Raw genomic sequence first — 19,241 nt, 5'->3', positions numbered from 1 at the left:
TCGGTTTTTTCTCATTTTCGGCCTTCCTACTTTACCCATGTGGCCCTTGTAATTTAAGGAAGCCACCCCGTCCTCAAAATCACCACTGCTCAGGGGGTCATCTCTGCTGCAGTTGCGTCAAATCGATAAAGAAGAGTGATCCATTCTGCACCACTAATGTGAGCGGACAGATCGCCGGTGCAACGCGGAGCCACTTCAGCCCACAGAGGAATGTGAAGTGCAGCAGCACAAACCACCGATCAACTTTCGTCTTCTGTGTTTTTATTGTTGGCATTTACACGGTCCACTCCCCCCCCCCCCCCAGCCCCCACACACACTCGACTTGTATCGCTGTTGCAGAGAGGTTTTTATTATTATTTCCAGTCCTCCTTCATTATGGATGATTATGGTCAAAGAGAAAATACCTATTGGGTTTTCTTGTAATCCCTTTTGCGGATGATGCAGTGGTCATACCTTTGCTTTTAGTCAAGATGATTGGCGTGTCAGCGACTGCAGTTGTATTTATATAAAGAGTCATGCGCGTTGGTTTTTTTCTTCCTCCCCTCGCCTACAAAATCTCATGCTTTTCAATAATGAAGGCTGTCATCTTCTTTTGGTCTTCGTCTTGTCTTTGGCTCAAGCACTCATCCGTTAACTCATTTGGCTGTCTGTCCTCCCTCTCTCTGCCCCCTCCCCTCCCCCCTCCCTCCCCCCATACAGCTCTGTTCTGTCAGCACCGAACAGGGCAGTGAACGATGAGGCTAAGAATCGAATTTGTCACCATTTTGGGGCTGCCAGCAAATGACACGAGTCGAGAGGAGGAGGGAGCACGATTGGTTGCGCTTAACGTCTTAGTCTTTTTAGATACGAGCTCCTGGGTTGCTGACCCATCTGTCTGACTTACTAAGCGAGCTCACACCTGCGATCAGAGGAGGCCTGTTTGTCAGCACTCTTTCAGCAAGATGCTCCACCCCGAGTCAACCTTTATTTAAAGCTTCCCGCTCATGCATTAAGTATTTAATCTTCTTTTGCATTAATTCTCTGCTTTAGCACCTTTTTCCCCACAGTACCTCAAACAAACTTTTTTTTCTCTCCGTGTAATGGAACAAACTATATAATCCAGTTTTAACATCAAACCACCCAGAGCCATCAAGTGATTAGAAGAGCTTTATTATTAAAAAGCATATAACTGGCCGTAACAATCTAGTATGAAAGTGTCGTGTGGCAAGACGAAACCGTTCAAGCAAGTTCGGTCTTGTTTTTTAGTAAACAGCAGCTCGCTGAGTGCACTGCAGAACTGAAACTGTAGAAGAGGGGGGGGGCATCTTTCACATTATAACAGATATATTTGCCACGCCATTATGTTGCTGAATGTTAACAGTTTATGTCTGCTGGGTCTGTCGTATTCTCACTGAAAGCCTCTTTCTGTTCATTTGGTGCTCAGTCACACTTTGCTGCTGCTCCCTCCGGCGTCCCGGGTGATTTTTCTGTCTGGGAGAGGAGCAGAAATCATCCCCCTTGGTCCCAAACTAAATCACATCGCTTTTTCATCTCAAGAGTGAATTGCAGATGACTTGTTGCATTTTTTTTTTTTCTTCTTCCCTTTTTTTATTTCTTTTGTTGGAGATTTGTCTTGAAATTTGCACGACCAGCCACATTGCGACTGGGTAGCTGGACTTTTTTTTTTTTTTTTTTTAGAGCTTTGTTTAAGTGAAACCAATGTGACTTAACAAAATGTGTTGTGTCAGTGGTGTGGTTGGCTTGTTCACGTTATTTAAGAGATGGACCAGTCTGATTGCTCTCATAGCAAACCCTAACTAAGCCCCCGAGGCAACCTGTGTTCACAGGGAAAGAAAACATGTATTCAATAAAAAACAGGATTATTTTTTTAACCATTTTTTTTTAACACCACAAAATCATCAATCACAATTGTGGCACTTGAAAGTAATTCCCATATTTAATCATGTTCGACATTCTCAGTTGTATGTTGCGTTCATACAGAACATTGCCGTTTTTGGAGGTTTTTTTACATTTTTTTATTAACACTTTAGAAAGTTGCTATTTTGCGAGTGCCTCAGTGGAAGAAATGACGATGCTGTGATAATAACAAAGTAGATACAAAGCAGCTCAAAGACAGTCTTTGCCGCGCTGATCTTTTTGCACAGTATAAATTCAAATATGCACTTACGGAGTTGAAATTCACTGAGAACCACTTCTGATGAAACGTCCGTCAAATTGTGAAGAAACAGTCCAACAATAATAATCTTTGTGTGATTCTTTGTATTGGTTAAAGATAAGGAAAGTTTGGCTCAGTTAGTTTGCGCGTGTCTGGTCACATCCAGTCATGGCATTTTCTTCTTTTACGTCTTTTTGTCTTCTTCCAGCTTTATTGAAAGTACAATCATACGACATAAATTACTCTTTGCATTTGTAGCTGCATTTAGATTTCTGAAGGCCAAACGTGTCTCTAGTTTCACTGTACACGCTGTACTAGCTTGCCATTTTTCTGTTATTAGAGAGGAGCCATGCCGTAACTTAACAGAACTTATCTTTCATTTATTTTTCAAAAGAGAACTGCAGACTTCTGGCCACTCGGTGAGATTAGTGGGCAGTGTTTGATTACAGTTTGAATATCGCTGACATTCACAGCAGAAAACTTGGTGCAACATAAACCTGACAGATGCAGCAGTACACTGCTGTCGACAGTGTTTGTTATAAACACTGTCAGCCTCACAGTTGCCTTGCAACGCTGACTAATTAACATTTCTCCACTGCTTACTGTTTGCTTTTAAATGTACCCTTTCTCTTTAGCATTCTAAGCAGCTGTTGTCAAATGAAGGCGCATATGAGGAGATGTGGAAAGGATGAAAACAAGTAGGAGGGTGAGAGAATAAGAACAATTGAGTTATTATTCAAACGTGGTTAGCATTTTCTCACTCTATGCATCTCTGAAGAAACATTTGAAGGAAAGATATAATAAATTATGACGGGGAACTTGTTTGTAGATTTTCACAAGATATATGCTGGGTGATGTAATGCCCTACTATGGCAGGCACTCACCATTGCGCATCTATAACATTTCTATTTTCTGGCATATTCTTCATCAGTAGGATTGTCTTATCTTGTTCTGTATTTTTGCTCCCATCAGTACTGTGATCACAGTAAACATGGAGGATATTGTTCTGTCATTGAGACTTGCCACATTCACTGATTCTATACGTCTCTAAAGTCCACGGACTGCAGGTTTTCTGTGGCTTTCAAAAATGTAGCTTCATTAGGAGCGTGAGTGTACTTAAGGCCTCATTGCCTGCTTTCCTCCAGGCAAGTTTTTGTTTCTTCAGATCTTCAAATGTGCTTCATCTGATTAACTTTTTATATGGTAATAATGTGTTAACTCCTTGTGGCCCCTTGAGGATTCCAACCCTCTACACAGCATCTCAATTAAAAATAATAAATAAGACTTATCATTCTACACATGGAAAAAAAAGAGTGATTTACCAAGAGCATTCAGTATAAAAAGAATATTCTTTTTGTTTTCTTTTGTTTTGCTTTCTTTTCATAAAGCGATACCAAAAGTTTCAACAGTCCCTCCCCCCCATACTCGCCCCCTCTTCCACTGCTCCCACCCACCTTCTTCCTGCTCCAACGCCCTCCACCCGACACCATATTTTAATGTTTCCGTCTGTCAAGTGGTGTCTAGATGAGATGTAAGCTAGATATTGTTTTTCTGTGGAGGTGGAAGCTGTTGTGTTTTCCAGTAATTGAACACAGGACTCTCAGCGCAGCTCTGAAAATAAAAGGCCCAGAATGTAATACAGCAAGCAAGGCACATTTTTTTTCTCTCCTCCCCCCCCCCCCCCATCTATAACCTCCCCCAGTTTTGTTTGTTTCATTTCTCTCATTTGTCCCCTTCATTCTCACACTTTTGTACATGCCATTTTTCACTCACTTGTGCACGGCTCTGCTTGCATCCTAAGTCCACAGAGTGATTGATTGGTCTGTGCTTGTATGTAGTTTTCTTTTTTTTCTTTTTTTTAAGTTTAGTTTTTAAGGCTGAATTACACTGAAAAAATACATAAAAAGTTGTGGTTTTATTATGAATATCACATAACTGACAAAATTCTCATTTCCATCCAAGTAACGGCTCTTTCAAAGTGTGACACTGCTTTCCTCCTCTCTGACTTTTACATGTGGAGTTCCTCACCAGGTTGCCACAGTCGGCTTTATTTCATCACCGTGCTGACTTTTAAGTCAAAATGTGTGATACGCAGCATAAAAAGCTGTCATATGTGACATTTTGTGGATAGGTAGAGGCACCAGTGTGCCACGAGGTTCTGGGAATCGTGAACGCACAACATTGATTTCCCTGCTTGTCCATTACTATTTATTTCAGCTTCAGCATTGGCCTCCATTTTCACCTGCACCGACCCATGACTCTAATCCAGAGCTCGCCTCGCTTGTTCTGTGTGTTTTTCCCCCATTCAGTGTTCCTGTCGTAAGGACATGGTGAAAATCTCCATGGACGTGTTTGTGCGCTGCCTGCAGCCAGATCGTTACGAGATGTGGAAGCAGGGCAAAGACATCACGGTTTTGGACCACTTGAAGGCCTCAGAGCTCAACAGCCCCGAGCTGGAGAGCTGGAGGCAGCACCGCGTCGACCACCGAGCAAATATCCTCCGGAGGTGAGGAGTCAAGACCGAATGCTTTTGTTGACAAAATGGTTAAGATATAAGTTAATTGAGTGTATTTCACATAATATATTCAGTTTGTAATTTTGTGAATTATGCGTTTGTGATTGGACTTCATGGCTTACTGAGTCAAATTCTAAATTCAACGCAATGAAAAGTGAAGCCGTATGAAGGGAGTACTCAGCCACCTCTCCGCGCTGCCACAGGGCCATGCAGAAGATGAAGCAGGTCCGCCGTCTAAAGTTGGAGGAAGTGAAGGTGCTGGCTGAGGAGGGCATTGAGCTGAACGCCGCCGAGTACCAGCGGCAGGTGGAGGAGCGCGAGGCTCAGCGAAGGCAGGAGAGGGAGGACCGCCTCGCCCTCAAGGCAATGTTGACGCTTGAGGCTTTGGAGCGTGAGGAACACGAGGCAGCCGAGGCTGCAGCCAGAGCAGCGCAGGCTCCATTTATTGACGGTGAGGAGGACGTGCACCGCAACGTGTTGACGAACCTTCGTAAGATTTGACCTGCATCAATCGAAACAAATTATAAAAAAAAGGCCCGCTGCATTTTAAACCTTGCCAAACGTCATGCACTTTAATGTTTTTTTTTTCTTCACCAATCAATGACTGACTTTCCCCCTTTATTTATTTAATTCGTCTCCAACAGAAGAATCCGACATCAAACCATATATCTCTCCAGACGACACAAAGGAAAAGAAGCCGAAAAAGCCAAAGAAGATTTCAAACCTCCAGTCGGCCATCACTGGATTCGAGGAAGCGTTTGAGCAGTTTGCCACGTCGAGGCACAGCAACAGCTCAACGGACATCATCAAGGATGCGGGGCCCACTCAGGTGAGTCCGGGCCAGATACTAGACTTCCAACTTTATCGTGACGCACCACACCTGGACACTGAGGTCATTTCTACTGTTTCAATATCAACTTACATAAGTAGGTGGCAGATCTGAAAATCGAGTGTAGCCTTTCAAAATGAGCCAATTAAAAGCAAATACATTGAAGTTGGCACTGCGTCCGTAACATTTGCAAATTGTGTTTGGGAAAAAGTATATTAAAATGTTTATGTCAGCGTTGATTATGACTGCCTAAATTGTTATGCATAGAAAAAAGGAGGCAAAACCTAAGCTTGCTAATTATACAGTTTTCTTCTTGGAACGTATTTCAGAATCAAACATCAGCCAAGTGCACCATGTAACAACAGTTTAAATTAATATCAACGGTTTAGTATATTAGGGATGTCTTATTCAGAAATGAATGCCGTAATGTTAAAGGCAAGCTTGTACAGAAACCAACTTTTACACAAAATGTTTCATCAGGCTTGCTTCTCCAAGATGAAAATGCTCACAGAGGTGAAGAAGAGTCGTCGCCACCCACTCAGCAAGCCTCCAACACGCTCTCCTCTCTCCATCGTCAAACAGGACCCAGGAGGTAAGGAGTTTTGCAAAAGCGAAATAAGAACTGACGCCACAACTTCAGCATCTTAAGACAGAAGATGTCAAACTGAAAATCCATGTCGCGTCGCTATTCAAAGCCCACTAATTGTTCTCTCCATCATGGCGCTTAAAATTAAGAGGACACAGTTTTTCGTTTTGATTATCGATCTGGGGAAAGAAAAGCAAGCAGGACTAAAGCTCCCTGTGGGGTAACGACATCAAGGCGGCAAGGCCTCTTTTCCCTGCCTCCCACTTCTCGCTTTTCCTTTTCATTTTCTGACTGGCACGTATTGATCCGGGGATCATGACTTCCAATTACCTGCTTTCAAAGTCACTTTAAGTTTGCAGCAGGGGACCGGACTCTGGGCCTGTCCTTCAGATTCAGTGGGTGGGGGGGCAAAAAAAAAAAAAAAAAAAAGAAGTCGAGAGGGAAGGCCAACAGTGGGAACAAGCGGGAGTTGAGCATGAAGCCTCCCTGCTTTGTGTCCAGGTCTGGATCAGTAGCCTCCAGGGCTTCACTTCAAAATTGATTTCCAACTCGGAGCAGCAAATTATTGACGTCTGGGCTGTTTGTGTTCATCAGCCAATTATATCAAGCGTGCAGGTGTTATTGTCAAGACACCGAACGTGCTATTCTCGGCAAGTACTCCCTTATTACAGCGATTTCAGAGCTTCGCTAAAAAATGCTTCATGCGCATTTCGGAGGAAAGTAAAAATCATTACCGGCAACACATCTTCCTGCATCTCTTCAGTGCGTGTCGTTTTCTTCAGTGTGGGCGTTTTCTTTTTGCAGCTGCACACTAATGAATTCAATTTCTCTAATCCAAAGAGCTGTCCTCCCCCATGCCGCTGGATAGTGACATGAAGAAACAAGAGCACCTGTGGCAGAACCACTCGCCCAACTTCCTGGCTGAAAAGGCCTTCAATGCTGCAGTGGCCGCACTCCAGCCACACTGCGCGGTCTGCTCGCTCTTCTGTCCCTACACCAAGGTAAAGCAAGTTGCGGCGTCGGGAGTCTTCACAGTTGCAATCCAAGTTGTAACAGTAACGGTTCAATGGGCGAAAATGGGTCATACACAAATGGAGTCAACCTACCAAGGTCCAAGCGATGTTTAATGGAAACATATGTACACCTATTCAGTGGAAACACTTCAAGGCTTGTTCTACACGCGTCTTAAATTTTCAGTCGGTGGTTTCACGGAATGTGCATTCTTGTTATGAGCCGATATCTGAAATCGACGTCTGTGTTGGTGCGGTGCAGACAACCCAGAACGTTGCATATGGATTCCTATCACGTGCTGCTTCAGTGAACTCCTTCATATGGGGGATTAGTTGATTGGCATTTGACACAGTTTTACAAGAGGAAGGAAGGAAATGTCTCGTGGAAGATAATCTCAGCATTACATTTTGACAATCGCTCGGCAATGATCAAGAGACAGTCATCAAGTCCAAACTGGGGATATGTACTTGTTTTATTTCATGGCATTTTTAATGTATGATGAACGTTTGCCACTTCTCTTTCGTTCACTCCAGCCACAAAAAGACGGCATTACTGGAAATGATCTGCCTCGCTCCTCCATCCCTCATCATGGCAGTATGACTCGTCCATTGGTCCCAGAAATGTGCTTCAGCGTGGGGGCGGGAAACACGGAGCCGCCGCCCAACAACTGTCACATCGGGGAGGATGGCAACAGCCTACTGATCCGCTGTTCCTCCTGCAACATGCAAGTGCACGCAAGTAAGTGCGATTATTATTATTGACAAGTTAAATATGACCAAATATCACACTATTTCCCCTGCTTCATTCATCCATCCATCCCTCTCTGGATGGCGTGTGTCCTGGTTCAGTGTCGTTGGGCACTGGAGCCGAGCCCAGTTAACTGTTCATGAGGGCGTCACAGGGCGCACACACTACAGTGTAGGGTCACCAGTTAACCTCACATCTATGTTTTTGTGCTGTGGGAGGAGACTGGAGTACCCCGAAAAAAAACCGTGAACACTCCTTGTAAAGCGAAAGCAGTAACCACTGCACCTCCATGTGGCCCCTCTGCTTTCTCCCTTTTACCTATATTTCACAAAAACGTTGAATTCCCATGGCACACGACCTCTGACAAAGCGAAGCATAGTGGGCAGGGAGCTTGTCATTGTGGCAATATGTGATTGACTTATACCTGAAATCAGTTTTTCCTGTTCAATATGAACTTCAACCATCATTAAATGGAGCATAAATGAATACCAGGGCATCAATTCTGGCTCATTGAAACAACTCCACGAATGGATGCTTTTGTGTCAAGTTCATTGTACATCCGCATGATTGACAGCACAGAACTGTGCACCTGCACACACACAGACACATACACGTACACAGACACACACGTACACACACACCTCCTGGGTTCTCATTATCCCATAAGCTGGTGTGCACCTTCATGGCCAGTTCATTAGTCATCCAGGATCCACTGGGCTCAGCTGGGGGAAACGGCAACGCTATTGATAAGAGGACATGAAGCAGAAAGAGCTCTTGTGGAAAACAACAGTTCCATGCGCTAACCTCCTGCTTCTCTTTGTTGTGGAAAGAACAGCCGGCAGAATCAGTCAAACCAGTCATTCCAGGTGTTACTCAGGCCTGCAACGCCTCAAAGTGGAGACGGTGATTGGGGGAGTTTATAAATAAAGAATGAGCATGGATACCTCCTTAAGAAACCAAACAAGGTTTAGAGATGATGTGACCCCGCAGACCTCTCCTATTTACCAGTACCACATGCCACGCGATAAGGAATGTGAAGTGCTAAATGTGGGAAAGATGTGAAGTCATTAGTATTTTCTCCCTTGCAGGTTGTTATGGGGTAAAGCCAGATTCTGTTGGTGGGTCCTGGATGTGCTCCAGATGTGAAGCAGGAGCCTGGACAGAGGTGAGTGATTGCCACACCCGATGCCAAAAACACCGCCTGTTGTGTAATCTCTGAACATTTGGTGCCACTGCTGGTAGTGTACTGTCGGCACTGGAGAGCTGAGCTGCAGTTGTTGCGGTACCAAAAGGTGTGAGAGGTCCAGTGTCACTTGTGTCCTTTGTCTTAATGTATCCCTCATTCTGTCCTCGCTCCTCAGGAGTGCTGTCTCTGTAACTTGAGGGGCGGAGCTTTGAAAACGACAGTCGACAACCGGTGAGTGTTGAACGCCCGGTTTGATATGAAATTCAAAATTCTTCACGGGTTCTCTAGTAACCCATCCAGAGGTTGATGAGGATGTTTGTCTCCGTGATAGAATTCATCAATCCATGTTAGAAATGGTTTGACTTGGGTTTTCTCTTGACAACATCCACATTTTATTTTTTACTCTGTTAATCTTTGCTGAAGTACTTACATCATTTCTTCTCTTGCACGGTCACCAGATGGGTCCATGTCATCTGCGCCATCGCTGTGGCTGAAGCTCGCTTTGTCAATGCTATTGAAAGGGAGCCGGTGGATGTCAGTGCAGTCCCAGAGACCCGCAAAAATCTGGTAAGGTCCAATCGAGAGGGAGAGAAAAACGATTTATGTGGTGTGGCAGTTTGTCTGAAGCCAAAACTTTGATCCATGAATGATTCTTTTACAGTTTTCATCGTCATTCCTTCTCTTTAGAGAATCATCCTTTTTTCTGTGTTCATTGCCAACAATGAATACTTTAATTTTTCTTAATATTACAATGTTTTTTTTCCCCTCCACCTTTTTGCGTTCCTTCCTATAACATTTCCTCACATTGATCCAACTCGCCACCCTTATCTTTCACTCTCTCCCTGTTGCCTTCCTCCCTCTCGACAGAGAGCACTGGAGGACACGGGATAAAACAGATGTGCTGAAAGCGATGGCTGAATAATCAGCTGTCATTTCTCACCGTGTCAAACGAACTGCATAGATCCTGCGGGCAGGAGGCAATTTCCCCATAGCTACCGGGTCTTTGAACATAACTTGTCCCCTTCCTTCTGCTGCTCTGGTCTCCCTCTCTGTTCCCCTGCTTCATTCACAGGCAATAGCAGCACTTGGTGCTACATTATCACAAATCTACCAATAATGTCATCCCTCTCTCTCTCGCTCGCTCGCTCTCTCCTCTTTGAATAATCTATCAAAGGCCGGGTGACATTTGCATCCAAGTGCTGTCAAAGCAGGTTTCACCCGTATCTTAAGAGGCTGTGAGGAGAAGCTCTGAGGTCTAATGATTCGGAGGACTGGGCTGTTGAAATGTGAACAGGCATATTCATATTGCAATTGTGTTTCTTTTTACTTTTTCTTTTTTTTTTCTCCCCGGCCACCTTTTGAACATTTCATTTGCATGCGACGGGGAGATTTTACACAAGTTACTTCTGTCTTCGATACTGCGGAATTCCTTGGTTACGGTGTCCCTGACCGAACCCTCAAAGGATGTACCTTTCCCAAAGGGAGTGTTGCCTCTTGTACCAACAGATCTCGCGATCTCTGTTCTTGTGTGAAAACAGCCTCGAGCGTGAAAACGCAAGCTGCTTAAATAAATCATCACACAGTCTTTAAAACAGTTTTTCGCCTACTTTTGCAGGTCTACTTCACCACTTCTTGCACGAATACCGGCCCCATGTCTGAAATAGTATTTCTTTTTAATTGCTCATCAGCTGTCCAATTATTCCTCCATTTGATCACCTGAAGGTGTTTTGGTTCTGGTGATTTTGGGTGCAAGCAAAATATGAAGGAGTGGTCTGATTTATTGGCGTTGTGGAGTGTTAAGTCAGTCTAGATTTACTGTGAAAGAAGATTTGGCCAATAAAAGTTCATAAATATGGAAATGTGTTGGAATACAAAGCCTTTTTTACTGTGCTGAAAAGTCACATTTTATTTCGCCATATGTTAGATTTTTTATAATTTAGAGTTGAGAACATTGCAGTACACATTGAAGTTATTGACTTCTCAGTGAAAAATGCATTTGGATAGACAAGAGCATGTTAAAGATCCAGCTGAAGCTGTTAAACATTAAACTTTTCTGTCAAAGATGACATGTCAAGTGTCGGCACTTTTCTGTAATGTTGAACTCGACTCTGCTTTAATGGTCCTTCATCACTCCAACCCACATCAAAGTCTCTTTTCCTAGCAAGCTTCCAGATGTATTTTATCAGTACATAGATCTGGTGAGCAGCATACCATCCTTGTAATTTGACACCAGCTTTGCCCTCTCTAGTTTTTGCCGTATAAATAATGAAAAGAAAACTCGTACATATTCATATTCTAGCCGATAGACAGCATGTATCGCAGTTTGCAGCCGGAGGCTTAATTAAACCTGTTTTTTAACTACGTAGTTTGACACGACAACCTAACGTGATGACACAAACAAGAAAATACAAGGAAAGTAGTCTGCTGTGTACAGTAGGATATTTGCGTTGTTTAAAATTATAGCGGGATAAAAGGGAAATTGAGATCAAGTTTATTTAATTTGTACAATAAATAAAAAAAGTAGAAGAACAAGCTTTACTGGCGTCGCGTAAAGCAGAGCGACATCGGCTGGAGAAAACAATAAAACCTTGCAACTGGTGATTTAACTCCTGTGCCAGTACAGAAAGAAATAAACCAAATAATGAATGGTTACGATGACGGCAGATAATAGTTGTCAAAGCTTACAGGATAATGGTTAGGATTTGTTTGATTGAAACGTGTTTTAATGTGGTGAACAGGTCCAATTTTACCCCCGGTTAAGCTTTTCTTCCCCCCCCCCCCTTCTCATTTTTCACCGTATCAAAAAGCAGTAATTGAAGGACAGCGAGATGTGAAGGCAGGGCGCAGTAGACACGCAAAGTTGTGAATTAATATAGAGAATAATGACTGCAGGGGCTGCATGTGCCGGGTCGGCCGGAGGCAAAGGTTTGATTGGTCTTTGCATGATTGTGTGAGAGTCGAGGTCGAGCGAGTGATGCAAACAGAGAGGCAGGGTGAGCCGCGCAAGTAAAGGAAGAAACGTTTCGAATGTCAAAGTGACAGTCTGGTCTCCTGTTATTAGCACGTTCAAAGTTGTTGGGGTAAAATGGAAATGTCACCGCAGTACAGACACGGACGATTGCGCGGGCATGTTATTTGCGAAGCTGAAAACATCCATTCTATTTTTAATGAGCAGGAGCCCCGTTAAAGGACCAAACGGAATCAAAGATCAGAGCGAGGCGAAAATTGTAACACCGCCGACTGCTCCGCCATCTCTATTTCACGAAATGCCCTACAATTACTGCAATTTCTTGGTGTCTCACACTGGAAGAGTGAAATTGCTTTTGAGATAAACCATAGCTTTAATTGTTTTAACCTTCTTGGAGAAGCAGGAGAGTTTCAGAGGCCAGGTATTACAAATCATTACCAATACTGAAACAAAAGTTTTCCACTTCAGATTCTCAGATTACTCTCTTCCTAAGTCTTTTTTTTTGTTGTTTTTTTTTTTGCAGAAGTGCGTGTTCTGCCACAGCAAGAGCTCCAGTCAGAATCGCGGCGCCTGCATCCAATGCTCGCACGAGAACTGCGCCACCTCTTTCCATGTCACCTGCGCTCAAATCGCCGGAGTGATCATGACGCCTGCGGACTGGCCCTATGTGGTGTCGGTCACCTGCCACAAGCACAAACGGCTACCTCCAAAAGTAAGTGCAAATTAGAAAAAAAAACCTGTTTTGATTAATATTATAGAAGTGAAACACTTTCTGTAAAGTTGTCCGTTATCGTTTCTCCCTAAAATGATCAGTGAGCCTCTTTATATTAAGATCTGCAAGATGTTTTTTCCAAATTCCCCAAAATAAAGTTTTCATTTCTAAACTGGATCTTGGCTGCATCGATGCCAAATAAACTCAGATTTCCAATTCAACCCCAGTCGGTCCCTCACGTCTTTCCACCCGTTTATATTTCTCTCTCTCCAGATTCGACCATCACCCAAGGTTCCTCAGGGTCCAAACTTGGGACAGAAGGTGATCGGCCGCAACAGCGACGGCTGGTACTACCACTGTACCGTCATCGGCATGGCGACGCAGACATACTACGAGGTCAACTTCGACGAAGGCTCATACTGTGACAACTTGTTCCCTGAAAACATACTGGTAAGTGCCCTCGCAGCTTGGACACCGGCGTGCTGTCTGAAGTTGAGTTATTACACGGAGCTTGTTTTCCTTTCTAAATCTTTATGTTCTGTGATTTGAACTGTTTTGGGGGGGATTTTTTTATTTATTAATTTTTTTTTATGAAAAATGAAAGATGTGAAGTAAATTTGGGTCACTTGTGTTAAATTGACAGCAAATATAACTCTAAAAGTGAAATCAAAAGAATTGTGGTGGTCATAGTTTGAATGGATTGTGGGTTGCTTTCCAAAACGGACGTCCTCAACAAAGCACATAAAACAGCATCGGGGTGAATTCAATCATTTTAATCGTCAGACCCCCCCCCTGTCTTTTCTTCTTCTTCCTGGATTCCTCCTCCCACAGAGTCACGACTGCTTGCACAGTGGACCTCCTGACGGTGGGGAGCTGATTGTGGTCAGCACCCCGGAGGGCGAGATTCGCAACGCTTCCTTTGTCAGACTGCACACCCACAAGTTCTACCAGGTGAGGGAAACGCAACAGTTCATACTCCAGTCAAAACCCGAGTTCAAAGCTCAGCTGTGGAGATGGAGGTTTGATAAGCGGCTTTGTGACCGAGAAGACATCAATTGCGATCTGAACCTGTGATCGGACGGGCCATGTCTCTGTGGTCGGAAGTTGTAGGAATCCCTGCCTGGTATGGTGAGGCGCCAACGTCTGAACCGCTGCTTTGCTGTGTGGAAATGTGAAAACCTTCTCAAGCCCAATCATTTGCAAGAAAATTAACTGACGTGTGGCACAAGCCGCTACTCGTTAACTACTGACAGCGTTTACATGCAGACTGACAGGAAGCGTGGAACGCCCAGCTGCTCCGTCACCAGTGCATTCTGGAGAGTTTAAACGAAACGTCGACAGCGGAGGAGACTGCAGAGTCTGAAAATTGCTCTAAATAACAATCTATCATCATCCAACCCTGAAGTGACACTTATAAAATGACTTGTAAATAAACGCAAACTGGATTTCTCCCCCTGAGATCACATGCGTAATACGTTTTTTATTTAAGTTATTTGTGAAACACTCAGAAACTTAACTCTAGTAGATTAATCTGGCCCTAAAGTGTTTGTTTGCAGAGACAGTTTATACCAGTTTTAGTCAAAAGGGAGGTTTTCGTCATGTGGACCTTCACAGCCACCGAGGGGGTTTAAGATTAGTGGATTTCCTTGAAAAATGGTTCTTGTACAATTTGTAGATTAGAGGCAAATATAATTCTTGTCTTGTTTTTTTCCCCCGATTACGTGTTCTTCACACTGTAAATCAGTGTCATCTGACTGCTGTCCGCGTGTCCTGCTGGCATCAATTTGGAGAGGTCTGATAAAGATGAAGGCGCTGCTGTGATGAGCTTTAAAAAAAATACAAAAAAACTAAAAAGAAAAACCTCCAGCTGGTCACAGAGTCGAAACCTCGGTCTCGACCTCGGCCACCTTTTTTTCTCTGCATTCTTTAAAATCTACATTTGCATTTAAAGTGCTTAACTGAAGCTCCTCTCCAGTCAGTGAGCAGCTTTGGGGTTCAGTGTCCCGGTCAAGGACGTTTTCACAGGAGCACACGTTGTTGATGGAACCATTTGTTATGCCTGAGATCCAACCTGTGACTGCCCGAGTACAACTCTGAATTTTAACTCGCCGCGCAGTTTTACTCCACACTCCACACCTTTTTCCCCACGAGAAAAATGCGATTCCACTTCAGTGTCACCTCTAATACTTCATTGATATTTGTGCTCCACCTGTGCATGGCCAGATGGGTTTAGACGTTAAATACAAGAGACAAACAATGAATGTTTTTGTTTTTTTGTGTGTGTGTTTGTGCAGGTTGAGTTTCATGACCAGAGTCAGCTGATCCTCAAACACACCGAGATTTATCAGCTGGACCACGAATTACCCAAAAGGGTCCGAAACCGGCTGGTGAGTATTTCACTGAAGTTACACTGGAGACCCACATTTGAACAATTTGTTCAAGACGCACCACTGAAGAAACCCGTGTGCAGAGAGAAACGATGAGAATGTGCAACCCAACAGCGAATTGTCCTCTAAAGAAAGCGAAATGAAGTTAAAGGAGAAATAAATGTCTGTTTTGATTAAAACAATGGTGCTGAAGGGGCGAGACGGCTGGTCAGCCTTGTTAATGCACACATAATGAAATAGGACTGCATGTAGATTGATGTGTGGATTATACTAATGAGAGTAAGTAGAACAATTCCCATATACAGATGTTAACGTCACCTATAGACCAACAGAAGAAACAGTGAGATGCATGCATCATTGAAAAGTCAGTTGTTTCCTCGGTTCTTTTCTGCACCGTATTCACCCAATAGTTTCAAGCATTCCTCAGATTTAATTTTGATAAATATGGACTCCAGTTAAAAACAAGTTGGCAAAACATCTAATCTTTCATCTAAGCATTTTAGCATTTAAAAGCTAAAATGCTAAAGAATAAAACAATAAAGGCCATAAATATTTATCGTCTGCATCAAACTATACTGAGAACAAGTCATTTTCGAGATTCACATGCTCATATAGGGATATTTCCACTTTATATATTTGCTTCTTACAGCTTTATGCAAATAATTGTTTGTATTATATCTACAATTAGAAAGTTGCTTTTGACTTTTCGTGAGCATTTTAGCTTTCAGGTCATTCTACCGTTGCGTCTAAAATCTACTGTGATGGAGGTTGAGGCAAAAAAAAAAAAATCTGTCTCTCCTGATTTAGATTTTTATGGACTGACTTCACGTATTTGCACCTGTGCACACATGCTGCCTCAGCAGAAAGTCCACAAGGAGTGAATACATTGCCCGTCCCAACAACTAACAGAAACACTTTTAGATTCACGAGGTTTCAACCCGTCGGCTCAGTCAGCAGAATCGGGAAAACATTTTATTGCCCGGTGCATTTAACGAAAGACTGATTTGTTTTGATCAGCCACGGCGGTTTCTCTACGCAAAAGGAAAACAAATGTGAACCAACTGGTTGAATCCCTGTCTGCTTTCAGTCGACCCCAGTGCAACAGGAGAGCGTCTGTCCGGCAGACGGAGCCCAGGCGGCCAAACGTCCCCGTCTCCCCTCTGCCCCGCCGGCCCAGGCCCCCATGGAGACCAGCGCTGGCCCCGCAACGCCGGCCCCGGCGCCAACGCCGGCCCCGGGTAACAGTATTAGTACGACGGCAACCTCCCAGCCCCCGACCCAGCTCGCCATGGCCCCGCGGGACGCCCTGTCCCCGGCCAACGGCATTCAGATGGACGCCGAGAGCCCGATGGACACCGGCGTTGCCCTCAGCGACGCGCTAACAGAATCGAGCCTGGTCTCGGACCCCACGCTGACACTGCCGTCAACCCCCTTTCGGTCCACCTTGAACTCTGACCCCCTCCTGTCTGCCGCGCCGTCACCGCCGCCTCCACCTCAGCACATGTCCGACGGCTACATGCCCAGCAGTGGCTACGTGTCCTACATGGAGACGCTTCTGCACTCACACTTTCCTCAGGACGATGGCGCCGGATCCCTGTATTAGAGAGGACGCCACGCCGCCGCCGCCGCCGTGGCGTCGACTCGGCCAGCCAAGACTGAGCCAACTGGAAGTAAGCTTAACGGCGTGGATTCTGCTGGGCGCTGTATTAATGGACATAGGTATTCCTTCCACTGGGAGCAGGAAACGACACAAACACACGAGCACTCTTATAATGCATGTTACCTTTCTATTTTTAAGTTAATGTATTTGCAGTGGTGCTTTAGCCTGTGCAGAAGCTAAATAGAGCGATTCTTTTTACATGTCCAACATTAATGTTATTATGTTATTAATTGTTGGATTTCTCACAGTCTTCTGGTTTTTGTTGTTTTGGGTTTTTTTGTTTGTTTTGTTTTGTTTTTTGCCAGCTACTGTGTTTTTCCCATCCTAATATGAATATACATCTCTGGGTGGCATTGACCTCATACCTCGTTGCATTTAGTAATTGATGGCACACTCCTGATACTCACATCCAACTTCCTCTCTCTCTCTCTCTCTCTCTCTCTCTCTCTCTCTCTCTCTCTCTCTCTCTCTCTCTCTCTCTCTCTCTCTCTCTCTCTCTCTCTCTCTCTCTCTCTCTCTCTCGACATAATTCTAAAGCTTATAATAAGGGCTGGTTCATCACAACCTCGCCTGTTTTCTTGTGGACCTGCCCCCTCGGTTTAGACTACTGGGAGACCGACACTGAGCTCCATTCTATTCTCACCATACCATAGTTTTACTATAACATTCTGTCTCCCTGCTGTAGTCTGTGCTCTCTCTTTTTTTCTCTCTCTTCTCTCTCTCTACCCCCCCCCCCCCACCCCTCATTTTTTTTAAGGAACAACCAGCAACAAGATATATATTTTTCAATCCAAAATAAAACTGTTTGTGGTTTAAAAGTGTCATATAATCCATCCGCAGGATAATATCAGTGAGGTGTTTTTTGCTTTTCAGATTTTAACAATAAAAGTGGAGGAAAGGGGGTTAAAAAAAAAAAAAAATGTATTGTAGAGGGAACTCAGTATTTAAATGTCTTAGTCAAATATTGAATATGAAACATGTTGAATGCAAGCACTAGTAGATGGATTCATTGAACTTTTTGTGAAGATGTGTTATAGTAGCTAACAGAAGAATGCGTTCTTCTTCATTGAAATAAAAATCGTCTCAGGGTTCCCACACGTTTAAATTAAAATTGATGTCGCAATTAAACGGCCACGTGATATTCACTGTCGCGCTTAATAAAGACCAATCAACATTGCGGTGCCGGTATAAGAAGTGCCGGCCTTGGAAATATTTGGAGGGAAAAAAGCTAAACATGTGGGAACCTTGAACTGACTATGAAAATCTACCAACATTGGTTTTGAAGATGTATGTAAATCAATATTGTATAATGTCAGTTCTTTTCTAATAATGTACTGTATCCTTTCTATGTTTGTTTTCTGAAAGGAATTCACACACCTGGCCAGTCTAAAATGACAGTAATTTTATTATTGGCAACATTTTTGCAGGAATCTCATGATTTGTACCGAGAACTGTAAATCTTTTATTCACCCTGAATACGAGCATTTGCTATAGAGGTGCTATAGGAATACAGTTTATTAAACTACTGAAATGTTTGTCACCATCACCTTGTACATAAAACCGGCCTCGTATTGTGAATCCAGTTTGTCAATGTCACGCTTTCTTGTCCCCCCCCCCCCCCCCTTTTATTTTTTTTGTTTTTTTTTTTTTTTTTTTTGTTTTGTTTGTCACGACAAGTAAAATTTTGGAACAGAGTTGCTGTTCTGTGTCCAAATGAATGGGGATTAAAGTGGGTTGCAAGTTGCCAGCTCCTCAGTGTTTTGTGTATCCAGTCGCCCAGTGAGTCAAAAACGCAGCTTTGAATCTCGAAACTAATTTCGAAACAAAAGTGAGTACCCTAAGTCTTGGTAACTTTTAATTCCTCCTGATTATTTGCTTCGTGATTAATTTTAAGCCCGTCGCTGTACGCCATGCATTTAAGTTGTTATAGGAAGGTATTTTATGAAGACTAGAATTTAAATGCACGAGTGGATTTATGGTAGTTTCAAACGATGTAAACATATTCTGAAATACAAGTTGAGTTAAACTGTATCGGTGAAGCAATCAAACTTCATTCGTCATTGTTTTATAGAAAACAGAACACGGTTTAAAGCAGGACAATATAAAAACAGTGCAAGCTACTCTTAAGAAGAGCACTTGTCATGTAAAACACTTCCATAGATTCATCAAACCAAAATCAAAAGTGTGTTGTATCTTTTAATTTTGTGTGCGTGTGTCTGTGTGTGTGTGGAGGCCATAGATATCACGGTAAAAAGTATTAAAATGCTTAAAACATTTTAATTTGATGCGTCTGGAAATAACTGACACAATTATTTTTCAGTGACACTTTTATTTATTTTTTTAAGATCTCTTAAAGTAACATTAGTTAGCAAAAGAGACAATAATGTAAGTAATCATTGAAAAATAAATAAATAAATCAACTTTGGGCCTGAGCCAAAGAGAATATCCGGTAACTCCAGAGGTGGCCGACCCAGCAAGGAGTTGT

The 19,241-nt window shown here is 43.3% G+C and overlaps 1 protein-coding gene across 1 annotated transcript in view; it reads left to right on the top strand.

Annotated features, from left to right (window-relative positions):
- The window catches only part of kdm4b (lysine (K)-specific demethylase 4B), a gene marked incomplete at its 5' end in the record, with an annotated part of 35,394 nt that extends 17,033 nt beyond the window's left edge, over window positions 1-18,361 (top strand). Inside the window, 14 exons of the mRNA XM_080505691.1 lie at window positions 4,465-4,661; window positions 4,874-5,121; window positions 5,315-5,499; window positions 5,980-6,091; window positions 6,926-7,086; window positions 7,630-7,834; window positions 8,932-9,008; window positions 9,205-9,260; window positions 9,488-9,596; window positions 12,521-12,709; window positions 12,983-13,159; window positions 13,541-13,660; window positions 15,004-15,096; window positions 16,184-18,361. Of these exons, the coding sequence (XP_080361817.1) occupies window positions 4,465-4,661; window positions 4,874-5,121; window positions 5,315-5,499; window positions 5,980-6,091; window positions 6,926-7,086; window positions 7,630-7,834; window positions 8,932-9,008; window positions 9,205-9,260; window positions 9,488-9,596; window positions 12,521-12,709; window positions 12,983-13,159; window positions 13,541-13,660; window positions 15,004-15,096; window positions 16,184-16,699 (2,445 nt within the window). The 3' untranslated portion in view covers window positions 16,700-18,361. The remainder of the gene's footprint in view (window positions 1-4,464; window positions 4,662-4,873; window positions 5,122-5,314; window positions 5,500-5,979; window positions 6,092-6,925; window positions 7,087-7,629; window positions 7,835-8,931; window positions 9,009-9,204; window positions 9,261-9,487; window positions 9,597-12,520; window positions 12,710-12,982; window positions 13,160-13,540; window positions 13,661-15,003; window positions 15,097-16,183) is intronic.
- Window positions 18,362-19,241: the final 880 nt, after the last annotated feature.

The sequence above is a fragment of the Blennius ocellaris genome (assembly GCF_963422515.1).
Source record: "Blennius ocellaris genome assembly, chromosome: 12".
Taxonomy (NCBI): Eukaryota; Metazoa; Chordata; class Actinopteri; order Blenniiformes; family Blenniidae; genus Blennius; species Blennius ocellaris.
This window is presented reverse-complemented; position numbering and strand designations above follow the sequence as displayed.